The sequence below is a fragment of the Ascaphus truei genome, unplaced genomic scaffold, assembly GCF_040206685.1.
Source record: "Ascaphus truei isolate aAscTru1 unplaced genomic scaffold, aAscTru1.hap1 HAP1_SCAFFOLD_241, whole genome shotgun sequence".
NCBI classification, from domain to species: Eukaryota; Metazoa; Chordata; class Amphibia; order Anura; family Ascaphidae; genus Ascaphus; species Ascaphus truei.
This window is the reverse complement of record NW_027455334.1, coordinates 244,723-265,942: the sequence shown is the minus strand read 5'-3', so window position 1 is coordinate 265,942 and position 21,220 is coordinate 244,723. Positions and strand designations below refer to the sequence as shown.

The window sequence follows — 21,220 nt, the reverse complement described above, 5'->3', positions numbered from 1 at the left end:
GATGTATTAGGGTCAGCGCGATGTATTAGGGTCAGCGCGATGTATTAGGGTCAGCGCGATGTATCAGGGTCAGCGCGATGTATCAGGGTCAGCGCGTGATGTATTAGGGTCAGCGCGATGTATCAGGGTCAGTATGATGTATTAGGGTCAGCACGATGTATTAGGGTCAGCACGATGTATTAGGGTCAGCACGATGTATTAGGGTCAGCACGATGTATTAGGGTCAGCACGATGTATTAGGGTCAGCATGATGTATTAGGGTCAGCACGATCTATAAGGGTCAGCGCGCGATGTATTAGGGTCAGCGCACGATGTATTAGGGTCAGCGGGGGATGTATTAGGGTCAGCGCGATGTATTAGGGTCAGCGCAATGTATTAGGGTCAGCGCGATGTGTCAGGGTCAGCGCGATGTGTCAGGGTCAGCGTGATGTATCAGGGTCAGCGAGATGTATCAGGGTCAGCGCATGATGTATCAGGGTCAGCGCGATGTATCAGGGTCAGCGCGATGTATCAGGGTCAGCGCGATGTATTAGGGTCAGCGCGATGTATTAGGGTCAGCGCGATGTATTAGGGTCAGCGCGATGTATTAGGGTCAGCGCGATGTATTAGGGTCAGCGCGATGTATTAGGGTCAGCGCGATGTATCAGGGTCAGCACGTGATGTATTAGGGTCAGCGCGATGTATTAGGGTCAGCGCGATGTATCAGGGTCAGCGCGTGATGTATTAGGGTCAGCGCGTGATGTATTAGGGTCAGCGCGATGTATTAGGGTCAGTGCGGTGTATCAGGGTGCTGTATAAGGGTAAGAGTAATGTACAAAGTGTAGGGTTAGGTATAGGGTGTACGTATATTTGGGGTCTCACCATGAGTTGGTGAATAGCCCATACACCTGGCTCTGGTCACCGGTCCTGCCCCTCAGGAGGAAGATGTCCTGCAGGTGGGGGTAATACTGCCCCGCCCGAGGGTATCCACACATCAAGCGGGACTTTAGGGCCGTGCTGAACTGGTAGTATCCATCCGAGCTGGCAGATCCGGCATCCCCCTGTGGGGGGCGGAGGGGGGGAGGGGAGAGAATTAATAGGGACAGAGGGGAGAGGTTAAAAGAGAATAAATTCGGAGATATCAGACTGAAGTGAGAGTATATCCTTCAGTCTAAGTGGCACTGGTAGAGTCTGAAACAAATATAGGATACGGGGGAGGAGATTCATCTTTACACTATGTATCCTACCTATCCAGGAGATCTTGTAGGGCATCCATTTTTTTAAATCTGCTGTTAGTGTCTTGATTAGCTTGGGGTAATTAGCCTCATAGATGTCCCTGTAATTTTTGGTGATGTAGACCCCTAGGTATTTAATATGTTTTGGTTGCCAATTGAAATTAAAGTTCAGACTCCGTAGCTTTTCAGTTTCCTTTGGGAGGCTAGTATTTAGGGCCTCTGATTTGGTTTGGTTGATTTTGAATCCTGATATTCTATTAAATTTATCTAACAGGTCAAATAGGTTCGGCAGGGAGGTTAGAGGCTTGGAGATCAGCAGCAGTATATCGTCTGCATACAGGGCAATCTTATGTGACTGTGAATGCACCGTAATCCCTGAAATATCCGGGTTGTTACGGATTTGCGCAGCCAAGGGTTCCATACATAGGGCGAATAACAGGGGGGATAACGGGCACCCCTGTCGTGTGCCGCTTTTAATTTGAAATAGATTAGAGGGGAAACCCTGGTGTATGACCTTGGCTGCGGGGCCCGAGTATAGCGACATTATCGCACCACTCACCCTTTCCCCAAAGCCGAATGCCCCAAGCGTCTGTTTTAAGTATGGCCAGTCTATCCTGTCGAACGCTTTTTCGGCATCCAGACTCAACATCATAATGTTTAATTTCTGATTAGTGGCTATTTCTAGCAGATCAATGATTCGTCGGGTGTTGTCCGCAGCTTGTCTACCCATTATAAAGCCGACTTGATCTGGATGTATGAGTCTGGGCAGGATAAGACTTAATCTATTGGCCAGTAGTTTGGCGTATATTTTAACATCCCTATTAATTAGGGAGATTGGTCTATAACTTTTACAGTCCTGCGGATCTTTCCCAGGTTTATAGATAACTGAGATTGACGCCTGAAGCATCTGCTCCGGGAACGGGGCTCCTGCTAATACAGCATTATACATTCGGAGCAGCCATGGGGCTAAGTTCTCAGCGAACACCTTATAATACTGCCCCGAAAACCCATCTGGCCCTGGAGATATACTCTCACTTCAGTCTGATATCTCCGAATTTATCTGGGGAGGGAAAAAACCGAGAGTAAATAAGACAATTATGAGAAAAACCACGCGGACAGGAGGCCTAGCGGTACCTTGCCTGGTCTCTTATTACAAAGCGGCGCAATTGTGTCAACTCACACAATGGCAGACCAACCCTGATCTGAAAAGATGGGTGGATCTGGAAAAGAGGGCTTGTGCCCCATTAGAGATAGAGAATTTGCTCTGGTTACCCAAAACAGCTATTAAATGGGCTGAACGGCCGCTCTCCTCGGTGGCCAACTCACTGTCGGTATGGGAGACCACGAAATATAAACATACCCTGACCTCAAGGCGCTCTAGGATGGCCCCTTTATGGGGCAACCCTGACTTTGCACCGGGACTAGTGGCAAATGCCGCAGGGCCTTGGAAAAGATACGGATATCTTAGGTTAAAGGACCTGGAGGGTATACCAAACAAAGTTAAATCATTCGAACAAATCCGATCTGAAAAAAACGTCCCACACTCCGAATTTTTCCGCTACCTCCAGGCCAGAGCGTTCTTCACCAAAAACTCCCCCTTCCCGCCACTAACCACATTTGAAAAGCTCTGTCTGACGAAAACAGACACGCAGGGACTTACATCGCAGATCTATAGAGAAGTGGTCGGTTCTGGGAGCTCACAGCAACGACAGAAACTGACGTACCAAATTAGTTGGGAAACAGACTTAGGGGAGGAACTGGAGGAGGACGAATGGACGGCTATTTTAGAGGCTACTGCTAAGAGCTCCATATGCACTACTTTGAAGGAGAATGCATATAAAGTATTGATGAGGTGGTATCTCACCCCACTAAAATTATCAAGGTTTGTCACAGGATACTCCCCGCTGTGTCCCAAACAGTGCGGAGAATCGGCGGACCTGTTACACATGCTGTGGTCTTGCCCTCGGATCTCACACCTGTGGGATGAGATTAGACATTGGCTCCGGAGGATTTTTGACCTCGCAATTCCCCCTGATCCGTGGCTGTTCCTATTGAACAGACCATGGAAGGGTCTTTCAAAAGCAGGTAATAAACTAGTTGCACATTTTGCAACAGCAACAAGGTGCGAGATCGCAGCTATGTGGAAACAACCAGAGATCCCAAATATCCCAAAGATTCGAAATCGATTATGGTACATATGCCAGATGGAGAAATTGACGAGTCTGGTCAATGACACTGGCGAAAAATATCTAAAAGTCTGGACGCCTTGGCTGGAACAGACAGACATCCCAGGGGTTGAGGTAGCCACAATATAGCAGTGATTATTCCAAGTGCATTCTCGTACAAAGTAAGCGGAACGGACAACGAGACCTAGTTGAGGACACACCACGTGAACACCTTGGGTGGCCCTGGAAGTCGGCAAACAATCGTGTAGAGTACATCTACCAGCCACCTATGGGAAAATGGCAGTGCTGCGTGCCCACGCCCCCCCCCCCCTTCCCTCCTTCCCACCTTAATTTACCCTTTTTCTTTTTTTTCTTTTCTATGTGTTGTCCCCCCAAGTTTAAAATACATAAATATCCCAACTGGTTTTAGAGATATCATGTTCAACGCATGAACACTTAGGGCTCCAGAAGGAAAATGTAGCAGTATCGTACATGACTGTAATACTGTGAATGTTCGTGTTATTTGTATTGCGATGCTATTTATATTGAAAATCTTCCAATAAACTTGAAGTTATAAAAAAAAAAAGAGAATAAATTACTATTTTATGTAACCCTTCTCTATAACTCCTACTTTTGCCTCATATAACTTCTCTCCCCCTCCCTCAACTCCTCCCCCTTCTATCCCCCTCCCCACCATTTAACAACTTCCCTAGCTTCCTCTCACCATTCACTCGCCCCCCTCCTCGCCTCACCTTACACAGTTGGGCCAGCATGGACACTCTGGGCTCAGTTCTGGCAGCTTCGGGGTCCACGTTATCTTCTCTGAAGAAGAGCAGAATCTTCTCCTGGTCTCGGTCCTCTTTCTCCACCACCAGGGACTTCACATAGTGTGGGTCTAAGAGGGGGGGGTGAATAATGGGGGGGGAGAGGGAAGGGGGGGAGAGGGAGGAGGAGGGAGAAGAGGGTAGGAGAGGAGGGGGAAAGGTAAGGGGAGGGGGTAATGGAAGAGGAGGGGGGCTATTGCATGGTAAGACGCTTTCATTAACCTATCCCCCCCATTCCCCTGTATACCCCTCTCCCTCCCTCTCTTTTTTTCTCTGCTCCCCTCATCTTTCTCTCTCCTCATCCTTCTTTTCTCCTCTCCACTCCCTCTCTACCCCCTCTTTAACCCCTTTCTTAACCCTCTTATGCCCCATACCTCTCTATCTCTCTCACCCTCCTTTCTCCCATCTCTCTATCCCTCCTTCCAATTCCGCCCTCCCTTCCTCTCTCCCACTCTCCCTCACTCTTTCCCACTATTTTTCTCCATTCCTCCCTTGCTCCCTATCCACTTTCCTTCCCTCTATCCCCTCCCAATCTCTCCTCCTCCCCACTCCCACTCTCCCCCCTCTCTTCCCCTCTCTTCCTCTTTACCCTCTCTTGCTCTCCCCACTCTACCCTCTCCCCACTCTCTCGCTCTCCCCATTCTAACCTCTCCCCACTCTACCCTCTCCCCACTCTCTCGCTCCCCACTCTCCCCTCTTGCCCTCCCCACTCTTCCACTCTCTCGCTCTCCCCTCTCCTCTCGCCCTCTCTCACTCTCCTCTCCCTCATCCCCTTCTCTCTCCCCTTCTCTCTTCCCTTCTCTCTTCCCTTCTCTCTCCCCTTCTCTCTCCCCCCACTCCCTCCTCCCCACTATTTGCCCCCCTCTCTCGCTCTCCCCTCTCTCGCTCTCCCCTCTCTCGCTCCCCCCTCTCTCGCTCTCCCCTCTCTGTCCCCCCCCCCTCACTCACTCTTTGCTATGAGTCTTTCCCCTGTGTATAAGAAGGGGTCACTGCCGTAGACTTTTCTGATTGTCGGCATGTTCGCGTTCGCGTTGTTTGATAGCTTGATCACCGTCGAATATATTTGATTCCCTGAGATACATAGAGAGAGAGAATTAGAGGGTGGGGGGGAGGAAAGAGTGAGGGAGAGAGATGAGGGAGAAGATGGGGGGGAGGGGGATAAGAGAGGCAAGAGAAGGGGAGAAGGAGAAGAGAGGCAGGGAGAAAATCGGAGGAAGGAGAGGGAGAAGGAGAGAGGGAGAGAAAGAGCAGTAGAGAGAGAGGGGGACGGAGAGGAAACGTGGGGGAGAGAGACAGAGGGAAAGAGGGGAAGGATGGAGAAAGCGAGATGGAGAGGGAGGGAGATACTGAGACGGAGGAATAGGGAGAGGGAAAGGGGGGGTGGAGAAGAGGGGAGGAGAGAGGAAGAGAAGGATAAAGGGAGAGAGTGGGGGTGGGGGAGAGAGGAAGAGAAGAATAGTCGAAGACTGAGCCACTCGTACTGAGGCAGGGATATCCTGCAAACCTGACCTGTTGGTGGCCCTTGAGGACTGGCATTTACCAACGAATGAGCCACTGATTGAGCCACCTGTGCTGAAGCAGGGATATCCTGAAAACGTGACCTGTTGGTGGCCCTTGAGGACTGGCGTTGGCCGCCCCTGGGTTAACTTCTTCTTTCGCTTCACTATTTCTATCTTGAAGTTACAGTTCGCAGCGAACGAACAAGGAAATGTTATCTGTAAAACCAGAGACCAACGGTGACTCCCAGGACATGGCAGGGCTGCCGATAACGTGCCCCGTACAAGGCCGAGTCTTGTCCTGGGCCCGGGGGTTGCTGAGCAAGGGGCGGAAGCGTTGTTGAGCAGTGGGGCAGTGGTTATGTGAGTGGTTTGTGGATCGGGGAGGACGGGAAGTGGCCCCTCAGAACCTGTAGGCCCGGCGGCAGGGGAGGGGCCCGGCGGCAGAGTAGAGGCTCTGCGGCAGAGATGGGGCCCGGCGGCAGAGATGGGGCACGGCGGCAGAGGAGGGGCCCGGCGGCAGAGATGGGGCCCGGCAGCAGAGATGGGGCCCGGCGGCAGAGGAGGGGCCCGGCGGCAGAGGAAGGGCCCGGCGGCAGAGGAAGGGCCCGGCGGCAGAGATGGGGCCCGGCGGCAGAGATGGGGCCCGGCGGCAGAGGAGGGGCCCGGCGGCAGAGGAGGGGCCCGGCGGCAGAAACACAGAACTCTCTCCCGAACCCCCCCGGGCCATTCTAGGACACATGTATGTGATTGACACATTAGGGGTGTGTAACAGGGGACTTATCCCTGTTCAGAAAACTTGCCTCTAATCCAGCAGTGTGCTGGTTAATTGACCAGCACCTGGCTGATTGGAGGTTTGTTAGAGAAATGGCTCCTCCTGAGACAGGAAGGAGAGACTCCTGAGCACACACGTGGGCTGAAACAGGAAGGGACAGAGAGGTCTTGAGCAGCTGTATACTGACAGCCAGACAACAAGACAACAAGGGGGAGAACACTTCTAAAACCTGAAAGCTGAATGTGCCTAAGGCCTCGGTCCCGCTGCGCTCGTTGGCGCGGGCGGTGGGTCGCGAGTTCCCCACCAGCAGGGGAATCCTCGCGAGCCGGTCCCGGTCCCCACTGGCTGCACAGAGCACTACACGCTGTAGCGCGTCAGCCGCTGGAGACACCAGAGAATGGTGTTTTCTAGCTTTGACGCGTGACGTGTGTGGCTGTGAGCCAATGGGGAGGGGAGGCTGCGGGAGGAGGAGAGGCTTCGGGGAGCGGGGAGGAGTGTGGAGTGAAAGCAGGTGAGTGCCTTTCTCTGTGTGTGTGTCTGAGTGCGTGCGTGCCTGTCTGTGTGTGTGTGTGCCCGAGTACCTGCCTCTGTCTGTGTGTGTGTGTGTGTATGAGTGCTTGAGTGCCTGCCTGTGTGTGCGCGCGCGTGTGTGTGTATGAGTGCGTGAGTGCCTGCCTGTGTGTGTGTGTGCGCGTGTGTGTGTGTGCGCGTGTATGAATGAGTGCCTGCGTGTGTGTGTTTAAACTTACCTTCCAGCTCCAGCCCGAGTCCGTGGAGGGAGGGGGGGGGGAGAGTAGCGGGTCCCTCCGCTCAAGCCACGCCCCCCCTCCCTGTCAAACCTCCCACCTCCCGCCCACCTCCCGATCAAACCTCCCACCTCCCGCCCACCTCCCGATCAAACCTCCCACCTCCCGCCCACCTCCAGCTCCGGCTCCCGCTCCCTACAGACCGCAGATCGCGGTCTGTGTATCTCAGCGCACCGCCTGTCAGCAGCGCAGGTGCGCTGACTCTGGGAGCGGGGCCTTAGCCTTAGGACAAAAAGGCTACACCAGGAGAGCAGAGAAGGATTCCCCCCTACAGCTACCAGAGAGACAGATAAGACTTTACTTTCTAAGACTGTTGTATATCTGCACATATCAAAATATATGATTGGGGCTGGGAAACATGCTAATCTAAAGGGAGTTGTGGACTGCATATGTTTAACTAGAAATACTCCCAAGTGGAACAGAAGCTTTGTTTGACCCCTTATTTGCATACGTTGATGATTTTCTTGTGTTAAAGAAGCAGGCGCAATAAAAGCCTTATTTAATTTCACCTTAAAACCAGTCTCTATTGCGTACCTCTGCACACGTCTCTTACATATGGTGTCAGAAGTGGGGATGAGAGGTGGCCCTTGAAGTTAAAAGGGGCCCCGGAGACTGCCTGTGAATTTTTTTTGTGATTTTTGCCTGCATACAGTCTTGCAAACAAACCTGAGCAACAAAAACAAAGATGCACCTGCCGCAGAGACCAGAATTATAGGGCTACACGCACTAAACAAAGCCACAAAACCACAGATGGACTCTTTTCCCCGATCCCAAGAGGAGAGAGAGAGACTGTGCTGAAGCAGGTAAACCTTACTTGCCTAGCACAGTAATGTGTAATATGGTTCTTGATAAAGGGGCTTTGCCTTCCAGCCGTAGTCAGGGTCCAAGAAGTGAGTTAGCGCTCCAGAGGAGCTAGGCTTTGTTTATTGTTTTCTTTTTTTTTTTAATTAATAGACTAACATGGGACTCCACACTGCCTGTGTTTGCCTTGAAAAATTGTGCTATCTCCTCCTTAATTTTTTGTGCTACCTCTGGGGTCTTAAGTAAGGATTCATTGAGTTTCCACTTTGTGCCCGGGCTGGCCAGCTTAATTTGAGAGCACCTCAGCTCAATTGGTGCATGATCTGACCATGAAATATCATGGATTCCCGTGTAGGAGATCTGTGGGACCAGTCTATTGGATACAAAAAAGTAATCGGTCCTACTGTAGCCGTCATGTGGGTGTGAGTAGAATGTGTAACCTCGTTCTCCAGGGTGCAGTTCCCTCCATATATCCACCAATACCTTTTCTCTAAGCCCCTGACGAAGTGCTGTCACCCCAGTAGACCTGTCTCTATGTCCCTGCTGAGTTCTATCCAGGTTTGTAATTACTAATATATTTATATTACTAATTACTATTGATCTGGTATTCCTTACTATATTGGTTGCTACCCCTCTCCCACCCGCTCCCCTACAGGGGTATTTTAACATCGCAATTTGTTTTTGTTTTTATGTCACTTGCTTTTCGGCGTTATAAATGGTTTATTAAAGTTTTTTTATTTTTTGGATTTTAATAGTGGATGTCAATGTTATACTTTAGGCCATTAGACATTTTCTGTGGACATATGGTCCTTTATGGATTATGTTTATTTTTCTTTTAGACATTAGTCTATCTGTGGATATTGTATCCTCAAGTAATTACTTCATTTCATCTGGGACTTTGAGTCCATACTGAGGATATTTGTATCTTTTAGTTGTGCAATTTGTTTTTGCCGTGGTTGCAACTAATAGGGGACTTTGGTGACCTCTGTCACTCTCTTTCACTATAATATTGCCCCTTTTCCCTGTGCATCAGGCTTTCTATACATTATTTTGATATTATGGTTTGAGCGATGTCCCATTCTCTTGTTTTTTACACTAGGCTAAGAAGAACCTGGCAGAACCTGGCTATAGGTGGGATGATTGGTTCCCTTGCAAAAGATTGGCTGCACATGATACAGATAGGCTTATGGTGTTTTTAAAAAGTCCGGCACAGCCAGTCAGGAGAGTTCCATCTAAGAGTTCCATCTTGTAAGAAGTTCCATCTGATTCATCTAAGCTACAGCGGGCGGTACAGAGACTATTTCATTGCAACTTAAGATTTGTATCCAGCTTCCAGTATTTGTAAGGACTAAGGATTTGCTAACTAATTCTGCATTGGGGGAACAAAAATATTACTTTTGGTGGAGAAACAGGGGTTGCCGACAGCGCCCCTAGCCAAGGACTGTTACACGGCTCTTTTTGTGCAGCAACCCCACGTGTGGGAATTCCTGCCTAGAGACTTGATTTCTGTGGATTTCGTTCTGTGGACATTTTTATTTCGTTTTGCCCCATCCCAGTAAGTGTTATTTGTCTTATTTTGTAAATTAAGCTGTGTGTGTTTCTTGTGGGAATAAATGACAATTTATTTTATCTCATGCTTGTTCAATCAAAGGATCCAGATAGTAAGGTGTTAAAAAGTTTGGTCTCCCATGACACCGGCCTTCCTGCCTCTCACCTGTCTCCCCTACAATCTATCCTAAACGCTGCTGCCAGAATCACTCTCCTCTTTCCTAGATCTGGCTCAGCATCTCCCCTGCTGAAATCCCTCTCCTGGCTTCCGATCAAATCCCGTATCTCACACTCAATTCTCCTCCTCACTTTTAAAGCTTTACACTCTTCTGCCCGTCCTTACATCTCAGCCCTAATTTCTCACTACACTCTCTGCCCCTCCTTACATCTCACCCTAATATCTCACTACACTCTTCTGCCCCTCCTTACATCTCAGCCCTAATATCTCACTATACCTCCTCTGCCCCTCCTTACATCTCACCCTAATATCTCACTATACCTCCTCTGCCCCTCCTTACATCTCAGCCCTAATTTCTCGCTATGCACCATCCCAACTCTTGTGTTCTTCTCAAGGATGTCTTCTCTCTACCACCTTTGTATCTAAAGCCCTCTCACGCCTTAAACCTTTCTGACTGCCCAGTACCTCTGGAATACCCTTCCCCTCAATATCCGACTAGCACCCTCTCTATCCACCTTTAAGACACACCTTAAAACACACCTGCTTAAAGAAGTATATGAGTAGCTCCGTGGCTAATAGTATACGCATGATACATCAAGCTTGGCCCCCTGCAGATGCACTTACCAGAATGCCCTCCCACTGTCTCTGTACGTTCTTCCTACCTACCAATTAGATTGTAAGCTAATCGGACCAGGGACTCCTCTTTCGAAATGTTATTTTTATGTCTGAAGCACTTATTCCCATGGTCTGTTATTTATATTATTTGTTATTTATATGATTGTCACGTGTATTACTGCTGTGAAGCGCTATGTACATTAATGGCGCTATATAAATAAAGACATACAATACGTTCACTTTGTCCACACTTCCTCTAAGGAAGAGTTAGACAACATGACAGACGGAGTGTCAGCTGTGCCGGATACACATTAAAACTGTAAAAGAGGAACTGTTATCGGTATCTATTTGTAACAGCATTACAATACAGCAACTAACTGTAGCTTGAAAGATTAGGACCCATTCTGAAAGCTTTTAATAGCCTAGATAACCACCTTCAAGATTTCATAAACCATTGTCCGATCCATATATATTCTCAGACAACGCCATCATGTTGGCATATACCAACAAAGGAGTGACTATGTCTAACAGGCCGGAAAAAAATCACCATGATGTCAAAGCAGGCGGAAAAGCTATGTTATAGCAATTATCGCCAATGTCCAGAGAAGCTGGAGGTACATTTTCTCAGCTGTCATAGATTCCACCCAGTGGAGTGGTCCTCTATCTCCACAACTATTCCACCAGATTTTCCAGCCAGGCGCAGGAGTTATAGGGAGCGCGGTTATACTATATAGAGTAATAAAAGTTAAAAGAAGGGGTTATATGGGGTAATAGGAGGAGTTATACAGAGCGGTTATATGGGGTAATAGTAGGAGTTATAGGGAAGGGTGATATGGGACAATAGGAGGAGTTATAGGGAACGGTTATATGGGGTAAAAGGAGGAGTTATAGGGAGAGGTTATATGGGGTAAAAGGAGGAGTTGTAGGGAGCAGTTATATGGGGTAATAAGAGGAGTTATAGAGAGCAGTTATATGGGGTAATAAGAGGAGTTATAGAGAGGGGTTACTGTATGGAGAAGGATTTAGGAGTGCTTGTAGACAGCAGGCTTAGCAATAGTGCCCAATGTCATGCAGTAGCTGCAAAGGCAAACAAGATCTTATCTTGCATCAAACGGGCAATGGATGGAAGGGAAGTAAACATAATTATGCCCCTTTACAAAGCATTAGTAAGACCACACCTTGAATATGGAGTACAATTTTGGGCACCAATCCTAAGAAAAGACATTATGGAACTAGAGAGAGTGCAGAGAAGAGCCACCAAATTAATAAAGGGGATGGACATTCTAACTTATGAGGAGAGGCTAGCTAAATTAGATTTATTTACATTAGACAAGAGGTGTCTATGAGGGGATATGATAACTATATACAAATATATTCAGGGACAATACAAGGAGCTTTCAAAAGAACTATTCATCCCACGGGCAGTACAAAGGACTCGGGCCATCCCTTAAGGTTGGAGGAAAGGAAATTTCACCAGCAACAAAGGAAATGGTTCTTTACAGTAAGGGCAGTTAAAATGTGGAATTCATTACCCATGGAGACTGTGATGGCAGATACAATAGATTTGTTCAAAAAAAGGTTGGACATCTTTTTAGATGGGAAAGATATACAGGGATATACCAAATAAGTATACATGGGAAGGATGTTGATCCAGGGATTAATCCGATTGCCAATTCTTGGAGTCAGGAAGGAATTAATTTTTCCCCTTAATGGGGTTTTTTGTTTGCCTTCCTCTGGATCAATAAGTATAGATATAGGATAAAGTATCTTTTGTCTAAATTTGGCATAGATTGAACTTGATGGACGGAAGTCTTTTTTCAACCTCATCTACTATGTAACTATGTAACTATGTATATGGGGTAATAGGAGGCATTATATGGAGTAGTTATATGGAGTAATATAAGGTCTTATATGAAGTAGTTATATGCGCTTGGGACTCACCTGTAATTAGGGTGTTAAAGTTGACCCCAGGGATATGGGGGGAGATGGGGCGGCTGTCCAGATTCAGTTTGTGGAACTCGTCACCTTCCTACAGAGAAGAAAACAGGAAAGAGCTATAAAAAACCACCTGCACCCCGCTAACCACATTTGAAAAGCTCTGTCTAGTTGAGACCGATACCAGAGGACTCATATCGCAGATTTACAGAGAGGTGATCGGTTCGGGGGGAAAAGATAAAACAGAAGCTCGGTTTCATGGCGCAATGGGAAGATGGGGGAAGTTTTGGAAGAAGAGAAGTGGGCCAAAATAGTAACGGCGGTGACTAAGAGTTCTATCTGCACGACATTAAGGGAGAACGCATATAAAGTTTGAATGCGATGGTATTTTACCCCCATGAAATGATCTAAATTTGTACCAGGGTACTCCCCGCTGTGCCCCAGACGGTGCGGAGGAACAGCTGACCTGTTACACATGCTGTGGTCTTGCCCGCGGATTAGCCCGCTATGGTGGAAGATTAGAGATTGGCTCCAGAGCATCATCAACTCACAATACCCTTAGACCCGTGGCTGTTCCTCTTGAACAACACCGGGTCTGGGCAAAACCGGCAATAAACTAGTTGCACATTTTGCAACAGCGACGCGGTGCGAGATCGCAGCATTATGGGAACAGCCCAAAATTCCATCAATTCCCAAGATCAGGAACAGAATCTGGTTTGTGTGCCAGATGGAAAAATTAAAGAGCTTAGTTAATGACACTGGCAAAATGTTCCTAAAAACCTGGACGCCATGGCTGGCCCAGAAGGACATCCCTGGGGTTGAGAGGGACACCATATGGCTTTGATAGTAATAGATGCGTTCGCCCTTGATGGAGGCCTGAGGCGGGAACCAGAGGCCGTACCTAAGGCGGGAACCAGAGGCCGTACCTAAGGCGGGAACCAGAGGCCGTACCTGAGGCGGGAACCAGAGGCCGTACCTGAGGCGGGAACCAGAGGCCGTACCTGAGGCGGGAACCAGAGGCCGTACCTGAGGCGGGAACCAGAGGCCGTACCTGAGGCGGGAACCAGAGGCCATACCTAAGGCGGGAACCAGAGGCCGTACCTAAGGCGGGAACCAGAGGCCGTACCTGAGGCGGGAACCAGAGGCCGTACCTGAGGCGGGAACCAGAGGCCGTACCTGAGGCGGGAACCAGAGGCCGTACCCGAGGGGATAAGAACACGACGCCAGCTCCATTGAGCTGGTAGGAGTTAGAAATTACAGATAAAACCGGACCTGGGTCGGGGGTCAGACGCGTGCCACACCACCTCCCCCCCCACACCCTTTCCCTCCTGTCTTTCCCTCCCCCCCATTTCCCTTGGATTTTATGAGATATGTGATTAATATTGGTACATTGTTATGGTAAAAATTTACCAGATGCTTTTGCCTGTTTCGGTGTCACCTCAAAAACCAATAAAATTAAAGTTATTAAAAAAAAACACCTGCAGAGCATCGCTCCATTAACCCCTGTCCCACCAGAGACCCGCAGACCGTCGCTCCATTAACCCCTGTACCACCAGAGACCCGCAGAGCATCGCTGCATTAGCCCCTGTCCCACCAGAGACCCGCAGAGCGTCGCTCCATTAACCCGTCCCACCAGAGACCCGCAGAGCGTTGCTCCATTAACCCCTGTCCCACCAGAGACCCACAGAGCATCGCTGCATTAGCCCCTGTCCCACCAGAGACTTGCAGAGCGTCACTCTATTAACGGCCCTCCTACCAGGGACCTGCAGAGCGTCGCTCCATTAACCCCTGTCCCACCAGAGACCTGCAGAGCATCGCTCCATTAACCCCTGTCCCACCAGAGACCTGCAGAGCATCGCTCCATTAACCCCTGTCCCACCAGAGACCCGCAGAGCATCGCTCCATTAACCCCTGTCCCACCAGAGACCCGCAGAGCGTCGCTCCATTAACCCCTGTCCCACCAGAGACCCGCAGAGCATCGCTCCATTAACCCCTGTCCCACCAGAGACCTGCAGAACATCGCTCCATTAACCCCTGTCCCACCAGACCTGCAGAGCAACGCTCCATTAACCCCTGTCCCACCAGAGACCCGCAGAGCATCGCTCCATTAACCCCTGTCCCACCAGAGACCCGCAGAGCGTCGCTCCATTAGCCCCTGTCCCACCAGAGACCCGCAGAGTATTGCTCCATTAGCCCCTGTCCCACCAGAGACCCGCAGAGCATCGCTGCATTAGCCCCTGTCCCACCAGAGACCCGCAGAGCATCGCTCCATTAGCCCCTGTCCCACCAGAGACCCGCAGAGCATCGCTCCATTAGCCCCTGTCCCACCAGAGACCCGCAGAGTATTGCTCCATTAACCCCTGTCCCACCAGAGACCCGCAGAGCGTCGCTCCATTAACCCCTGTCCCACCAGAGACCCGCAGAGCAGAGCTGCATTAACCCCTGTCCCACCAGAGACCCGCAGAGCATCGCTACATTAACCTCTGTCCCACCAGAGACCCGCAGAGCATCGCTGCATTAACCCTTCCCAGAGGGGGCGGGTTCCTACCCACCAGGTCCCAGCAGGCCGGGGGTGCGCGCGTTTGTCCCACAGACCAGGAGTTTCTCTTCAAACTTCTCCACAACGGTCACATCATTCATACAGTATTGCTGCAAAAATAGGGGGCAGTGTGCGAGAGCGCTGGGGGGGGGGGCAGTGTGAGAGCGCTGGGGGGGGGGGGGAGCAGTGTGAGAGCGCTGGGTGTGGGGGGGGGCAGTGTGAGAGCGCTGGGTGTGGGGGGGGGCAGTGTGAGAGCGCTGGGTGTGGGGGGGGGGGCAGTGTGAGAGCGCTGGGTGTGGGGGGGGGGAGCAGTGTGAGAGTGCTGGGTGGGGGGGGGGAAAGTGTGAGAGCGCTGGGTGTGGGGGTGCAGTGTGAGAGCGCTGGGTGTGGGGGGGGGGGCAGTGTGAGAGCGCTGGGTGCGGGGGGGCAGTGTGAGAGCGCTGGGTGTGGGGGGGCAGTGTGAGAGCGCTGGGTGTGGGGGGGCAGTGTGAGAGTGCTGGGTGTGGGGGGGGGCAATGTGAGAGTGCTGGGTGTGGGGGGGGGCAGTGTGAGAGTGCTGGGTGTGGGGGGGGGGGCAGTGTGAGAGCGCTGGGTGTGGGGGGGGGCAGTGTGAGAGCGCTGGGTGTGGGGGGGGGGCAGTGTGACAGCGCTGGGTGTGGGGGGGCAGTGTGAGGTCGCTGGTTGGGCGGGGGGGGCAGTGTGAGAGTGCTGGGTGTGTGGGGGGGGGGCAGTGTGAGAGCTCTGGGTGTGGGGGGGGGGCAGTGTGAGAGCGCTGGTGTGGGGGGGGGGGGGCAGTGTGACAGCGCTGGGTGTGGGGGGGCAGTGTGAGGGCGCTGGGTGGGCGGGGGGGCAGTGTGAGAGTGCTGGTGTGGGGGGGAGCAGTGTGAGAGCGCTGGGTGGCGGGGGGGCAGTGTGAGAGCGCTGGGTGGGCGGGGGGGCAATGTGAGAGTGCTGGGTGTGGGGGGGGGGCAGTGTGAGAGCGCTGGGTGGGCGGGGGGGCAGTGTGAGAGCGCTGGGTGGGTGGGGGGGGAGTGTGAGAGCGCTGGGTGGGCGGTGGGGGCAGTGTGAGAGCGCTGGGTGGGCGGGGCAGTGTGAGAGCGCTGGGTGGGCGGGGGGGGAGAGTGTGAGAGCGCTGGGGGGTGCAGTGTGAAAGCGCTGGGGGGGGGCAGTGTGAGAGCGCTGGGTGGGCGGGGGGGGGGGCAGTGTGAGAGCGCTGGGTGGGCGGGGGGGGGGGCAGTGTGAGAGCGCTGGGGTGGGGCGGGGGGGGCAGTGTGAGAGCGCTGGGTGGGCGGGGGGGCAGTGTGAGAGCGCTGGGTGGGCGGGGGGGCAGTGTGAGAGCGCTGGGTGGGCGGGGGGTCAGTGTGAGAGCGCTGGGTGGGCGGGGGGGCAGTGTGAGGGCGCTGGGTGGGCGGGGGGGGCAGTGTGAGAGCGCTGGGTGGGCGGGGGGGGCAGTGTGAGAGCGCTGGGTGGGCGGGGGGGGCAGTGTGAGAGCGCTGGGTGGGCAGGGGGGCAGTGTGAGAGCGCTGGGTGGGCCGAGGGGGGCAGTGTGAGAGCGCTGGGGTGGGCGGGGGCGGCAGTGTGAGAGGCGCTGGGTGGGCGGGGGGGGCAGTGTGAGAGCGCTGGGTGGGCGGGGGGGGCAGTGTGAGAGCGCTGGGTGTGGGGGGGGCAGTGTGAGAGCGCTGGGTGGGGGGGGGGGGCAGTGTGAGAGCGCTGGGTGGGCGGGGGGGCAGTGTGAGAGCGCTGGGTGGTGTGGGGGGCAGTGTGAGAGCGCTGGGTGGGTGGGAGAGCAGTGTGAGAGCGCTGGGTGGGTGGGGGGGCAGTGTGGAGAGCGCTGGGTGGGGGGGCAGTGTGAGAGCGCTGGGTGGGGGGCAGTGTGAGAGCGCTGGGGTGGGGGGCAGTGTGAGAGCGCTGGGTGGGTGGGGGGCAGTGTGAGAGCGCTGGGTGGGCGGGGGGGGGGCAGTGTGAGAGCGCTGGGTGGGCGGGGGGGGCAGTGTGAGAGCGCTGGGTGGGCGGGGGGGGGCAGTGTGAGAGCGCTGGGTGGGCGGGGGGGGCAGTGTGAGAGCGCTGGGTGGGCGGGGGGGCAGTGTGAGAGCGCTGGAGTGGGGCGGGGGGGCAGTGTGAGAGCGCTGGGTGGGCAGTGTGAGAGCGCTGGGTGGGTGGGGTGGGCAGTGTGAGAGCGCTGGGTGGGTGGGGGGGGAGTGTGAGAGCGCTGGGTGGGCGGGGGGGCAGTGTGAGAGCGCTGGGTGGGCGGGGGGCAGTGTGAAAGCGCTGGGGGGGCAGTGTGAGAGCGCTGGGTGGGCGGGGGGGCAGTGTGAGAGCGCTGGGTGGGCGGGGGGGGCAGTGTGAGAGCGCTGGGTGGGCGGGGGGGCAGTGTGAGAGCGCTGGGTGGGCGGGGGGGGGGCAGTGTGAGAGCGCTGGGTGGGCGGGGGGGCAGTGTGAGAGCGCTGGGTGGGCGGTGGGGCAGTGTGAGAGCGCTGGGTGTGGGGGGGGAGCAGTGTGAGAGCGCTGGGTGCGGGGGGGCAGTGTGAGAGCGCTGGGTGCGGGGGGGCGGTGTGAGAGCGCTGGGTGTGGGGGGGGGCAGTGTGAGAGTGCTGGGTGTGGGGGCAATGTGAGAGGTGCTGGGTGTGGGGGGGGGGCAGTGTGAGAGTGCTGGGTGTGGGGGGGGGGCAGTGTGAGAGCGCTGGGTGTGGGGGGGGGCAGTGTGAGAGCGCTGGGTGTGGGGGGGGGGGCAGTGTGACAGCGCTGGGTGTGGGGGGGCAGTGTGAGGGCGCTGGGTGGACGGGGGGGCAGTGTGAGAGTGCTGGGTGTGGGGGGGGCAGTGTGAGAGCGCTGGGTGGGCGGGGGGGCAGTGTGAGAGCGCTGGGTGGGCGGGGGGGCAGTGTGAGAGCGCTGGGTGGGCGGGGGGGCAATGTGAGAGTGCTGGGTGTGGGGGGGGGCAGTGTGAGAGCGCTGGGTGGGCGGGGGGGGCAGTGTGAGAGCGCTGGGTGGGCGGGGGGGGCAGTGTGAGAGCGCTGGGTGGGCGGGGGGGCAGTGTGAGAGCGCTGGGTGGGCGGGGGGGCAGTGTGAGAGCGCTGGGTGGGGCGGGGGGGCAGTGTGAGAGCGCTGGGTGGGCGGGGGGGCAGTGTGAGAGCGCTGGGTGGGCGGGGGTGGCAGTGTGAGAGCGCTGGGTGGGCGGGGGGGGCAGTGTGAGAGCGCTGGGTGGGCGGAGGGGCAGTGTGAGAGCGCTGGGTGGGCGGGGGGGCAGTGTGAGAGCGCTGGGTGGGGCGGGGGGGCAGTGTGAGAGCGCTGGGTGGGCGGGGGGGGCAGTGTGAGAGCGCTGGGTGTGCGGGGGGGCAGTGTGAGAGCGCTGGGGGGGGCAGTGTGAAAGCGCTGGGGGGGGCAGTGTGAGAGCGCTGGGTGGGCGGGGGGGGGCAGTGTGAGAGCGCTGGGTGGGCGGGGGGGGCAGTGTGAGAGCGCTGGGGGTGGGCGGGGGGCAGTGTGGAAAGCGCTGGGGGGGGCAGTGTGAAAGCGCTGGGGGGGGCAGTGTGAGAGCGCTGGGTGGGCGGGGGGGCAGTGTGAGAGCGCTGGGTGGGCGGGGGGCAGTGTGAAAGCGCTGGGGGGGGGCAGTGTGAAAGCGCTGGGGGGGCAGTGTGAGAGCGCTGGGTGGGCGGGGGGGCAGTGTGAGAGCGCTGGGTGGGCGGGGGGGCAGTGTGAGAGCGCTGGGGTGGGCGGGGGGGCAAGTGTGAGAGCGCTGGGTGGGCGGGGGGGCAGTGTGAGAGCGCTGGGTGGGCGGGGGGGGCAGTGTGAAAGCGCTGGGGGGGGCAGTGTGAGAGCGCTGGGTGGGCGGGGGGGGCAGTGTGAGAGCGCTGGGTGGGCGGGGGGGCAGTGTGAAAGCGCTGGGGGGGGCAGTGTGAAAGCGCTGGGGGGGCAGTGTGAGGAGCGCTGGGTGGGCGGGGGGGGCAGTGTGAGAGCGCTGGGTGGGCGGGGGGGCAGTGTGAGAGCGCTGGGTGGGCGGGGGGGCAGTGTGAGAGCGCTGGGTGGGGCGGGGGGGGCAGTGTGAGAGCGCTGGGTGGGCGGGGGGGCAGTGTGAGAGGGCTGGGTGTGCGGGGGGGCAGTGTTAGAGCGCTGGGTGGGCGGGGGGGCAGTGTGAAAGCGCTGGGGGGGGCAGTGTGAGAGCGCTGGGGGGGGCAGTGTGAGAGCGCTGGGTGGGCGGGGGGGGGGGGGCAGTGTGAGAGCGCTGGGTGGGCGGGGGGGGCAGTGTGAGAGCGCTGGGTGGGCGGGGGGGCAGTGTGAGAGCGCTGGGTGGGCGGGGGGGCAGTGTGAGAGCGCTGGGTGGGCGGGGGGGCAGTGTGAGAGCGCTGGGTGGGCGGGGGGGCAGTGTGAGAGCGCTGGGTGGGCGGGGGGGGCAGTGTGAGAGCGCTGGGTGGGCGGGGGGGGCAGTGTGAGAGCGCTGGGTGGGCGGGGGGGGGCAGTGTGAGAGCGCTGGGTGGGCGGGGGGGGCAGTGTGAGAGCGCTGGGTGGGCGGGGGGGGCAGTGTGAGAGCGCTGGGTGGGCGGGGGGGGGCAGTGTGAGAGCGCTGGGTGGGCGGGGGGGGCAGTGTGAGAGCGCTGGGTGGGCGGGGGGGGGGCAGTGTGAGAGCGCTGGGTGGGGGGGGCAGTGTGAGAGCGCTGGGTGGGGGGGGGCAGTGTGAGAGCGCTGGGTGGGCGGGGGGGCAGTGTGAGAGCGCTGGGTGGGTGGGGGGGCAGTGTGAGAGCGCTGGGTGGGTGGGGGGGCAGTGTGAGAGCGCTGGGTGGGTGGGGGGGGCAGTGTGAGAGCGCTGGGTGGGTGGGGGGGCAGTGTGAGAGCGCTGGGTGGGGGGCAGTGTGAGAGCGCTGGGTGGGGGGCAGTGTGAGAGCGCTGGGTGGGGGGCAGTGTGAGAGCGCTGGGTGGGGGGCAGTGTGAGAGCGCTGGGTGGGGGGGCAGTGTGAGAGTGCTGGGTGGGGGGGGGGCAGTGTGAGAACGCTGGGTGCTTGGGGGGGCAGTGTGAGAACGCTTCAGTGTGAGAGCGCTGGGTGCGGGGAGGGCAGTGTGAGAGCGCTGGGTGGGGGGGGGCAGTGTGAGAGCGCTGGGTGGGGGGGGGGGCAGTATGAGAGCGCTGGGCGGGGGGGCAGTGTGAGAGCGCTGGGCGGGGGGGGCAGTGTGAGAGCACTGGGTGGGGGGGGGGCAGTGTGAGCGCTGGGTGGGAGGGGGGGGCAGTGTGAGAGCGCTGGGTGGGGGGGGCAGTGTGAGAGCGCTGGGGTGGGGGGGGCAGTGTGAGAGCGCTGGGTGGGAGGGGGGGGCAGTGTGAGAGCGCTGAGTGGGAGGGGGGGCAGTGTGAGAGGCTAGGTAGGGGCGGGGGGAGCAGCGTGAGAGAGCGCTGGGTGTGGGGGTTGAGCAGTGTGAGAGCGCTGCGTATGGGGGGAGCCGTGGGAGCACTGTGAGAGCGCTTGGTGGGGGGGGGAGCAGTGTGAGAGCGCTGGGGTGTGGGGGGAGCAGGTGTGAGATCGCTGGGTGCGGGGGGGGCAGCGTGAGAGTGCTGGGTGAGGTGCGGAGCAGTGTGAGAGCGCTGGGTGTGGGGGGGGAGCAGTGTGAGAGCGCTGGGTGCGGGGGGGGGCAGTGTGAGAGCGCTGGGTGTGGGGGGAAGAAGTGTGAGAGCGCTGGGTGTGGGGGGGGAGCAGTGTGAGAGCGCTGGGTGCGGGGGGGGAGCAGTGTGAGAGCGCTGGGTGCGGGGGGGGCAGTGTGAGAGCGCTGGGTGCGGGGGGAGCAGTGTGAGAGCGCTGGGTGTGGGGGGGAGCAGTGTGAGAGCGCTGGGTGCGGGGGGGGGAGCAGTGTGAGAGCGCTGGGTGTGTGGGGGAGCAGTGTGAGAGCGCTGGGTGTGGTGGAGAGCAGTGTGAGAGCGCTGGGTGCGGGGGGGAGCAGTATGAGAGCGCTGGGTATGGGGGGAGCGCTGGGTGCGTGGGAGCACTGTGAGAGTGCTGGGTGTGGGGGGAAGAAGTGTGAGAGCGCTGGGTGTGTGGGGGGGGAGCAGTGTGAGAGCGCTGGGTGCGGGGGGGGGAGCAGTGTGAGAGCGCTGGGTGCGGGGGGGGCAGTGTGAGAGCGCTGGGTGCGGGGGGGAGCAGTGTGAGAGCGCTGGGTGTGGGGGGAGCAGTGTGAGAGCGCTGGGTGCGGGGGGGGAGCAGTGTGAGAGCGCTGGGTGTGTGGGGGAGCAGTGTGAGAGCGCTGGGTGTGGGGGGAGCAGTGTGAGAGCGCTGGGTGCGGGGGGGGGAGCAGTGTGAGAGCGCTGGGTGTGTGGGGGAGCAGTGTGAGAGCGCTGGGTGTGGTGGAGAG

At 56.6% G+C, this 21,220-nt stretch overlaps 1 protein-coding gene across 2 annotated transcripts in view; it reads right to left on the bottom strand.

The window, feature by feature from the left end:
* Positions 1 to 15,007, bottom strand: part of SEMA7A (semaphorin 7A (JohnMiltonHagen blood group)) — a 79,889-nt gene extending 64,882 nt beyond the window's left edge. The window contains exons 1-5 of one of the 2 annotated variants that reach the window (XM_075582614.1): positions 14,910 to 15,007; positions 12,364 to 12,451; positions 5,152 to 5,274; positions 4,132 to 4,274; positions 862 to 1,040 (exon numbers count right to left, since the gene is read on the bottom strand). In XM_075582614.1, coding sequence (XP_075438729.1) covers positions 862 to 1,040; positions 4,132 to 4,274; positions 5,152 to 5,221 — 392 coding nt within the window. In that variant the 5' untranslated portion in view covers positions 5,222 to 5,274; positions 12,364 to 12,451; positions 14,910 to 15,007. Of the gene's footprint in view, positions 1 to 861; positions 1,041 to 4,131; positions 4,275 to 5,151; positions 5,275 to 5,712; positions 6,068 to 12,363; positions 12,452 to 14,909 lie in introns of those variants that run through there. The other variant, XM_075582615.1, reaches the window with a different exon arrangement.
* Positions 15,008 to 21,220: the final 6,213 nt, after the last annotated feature.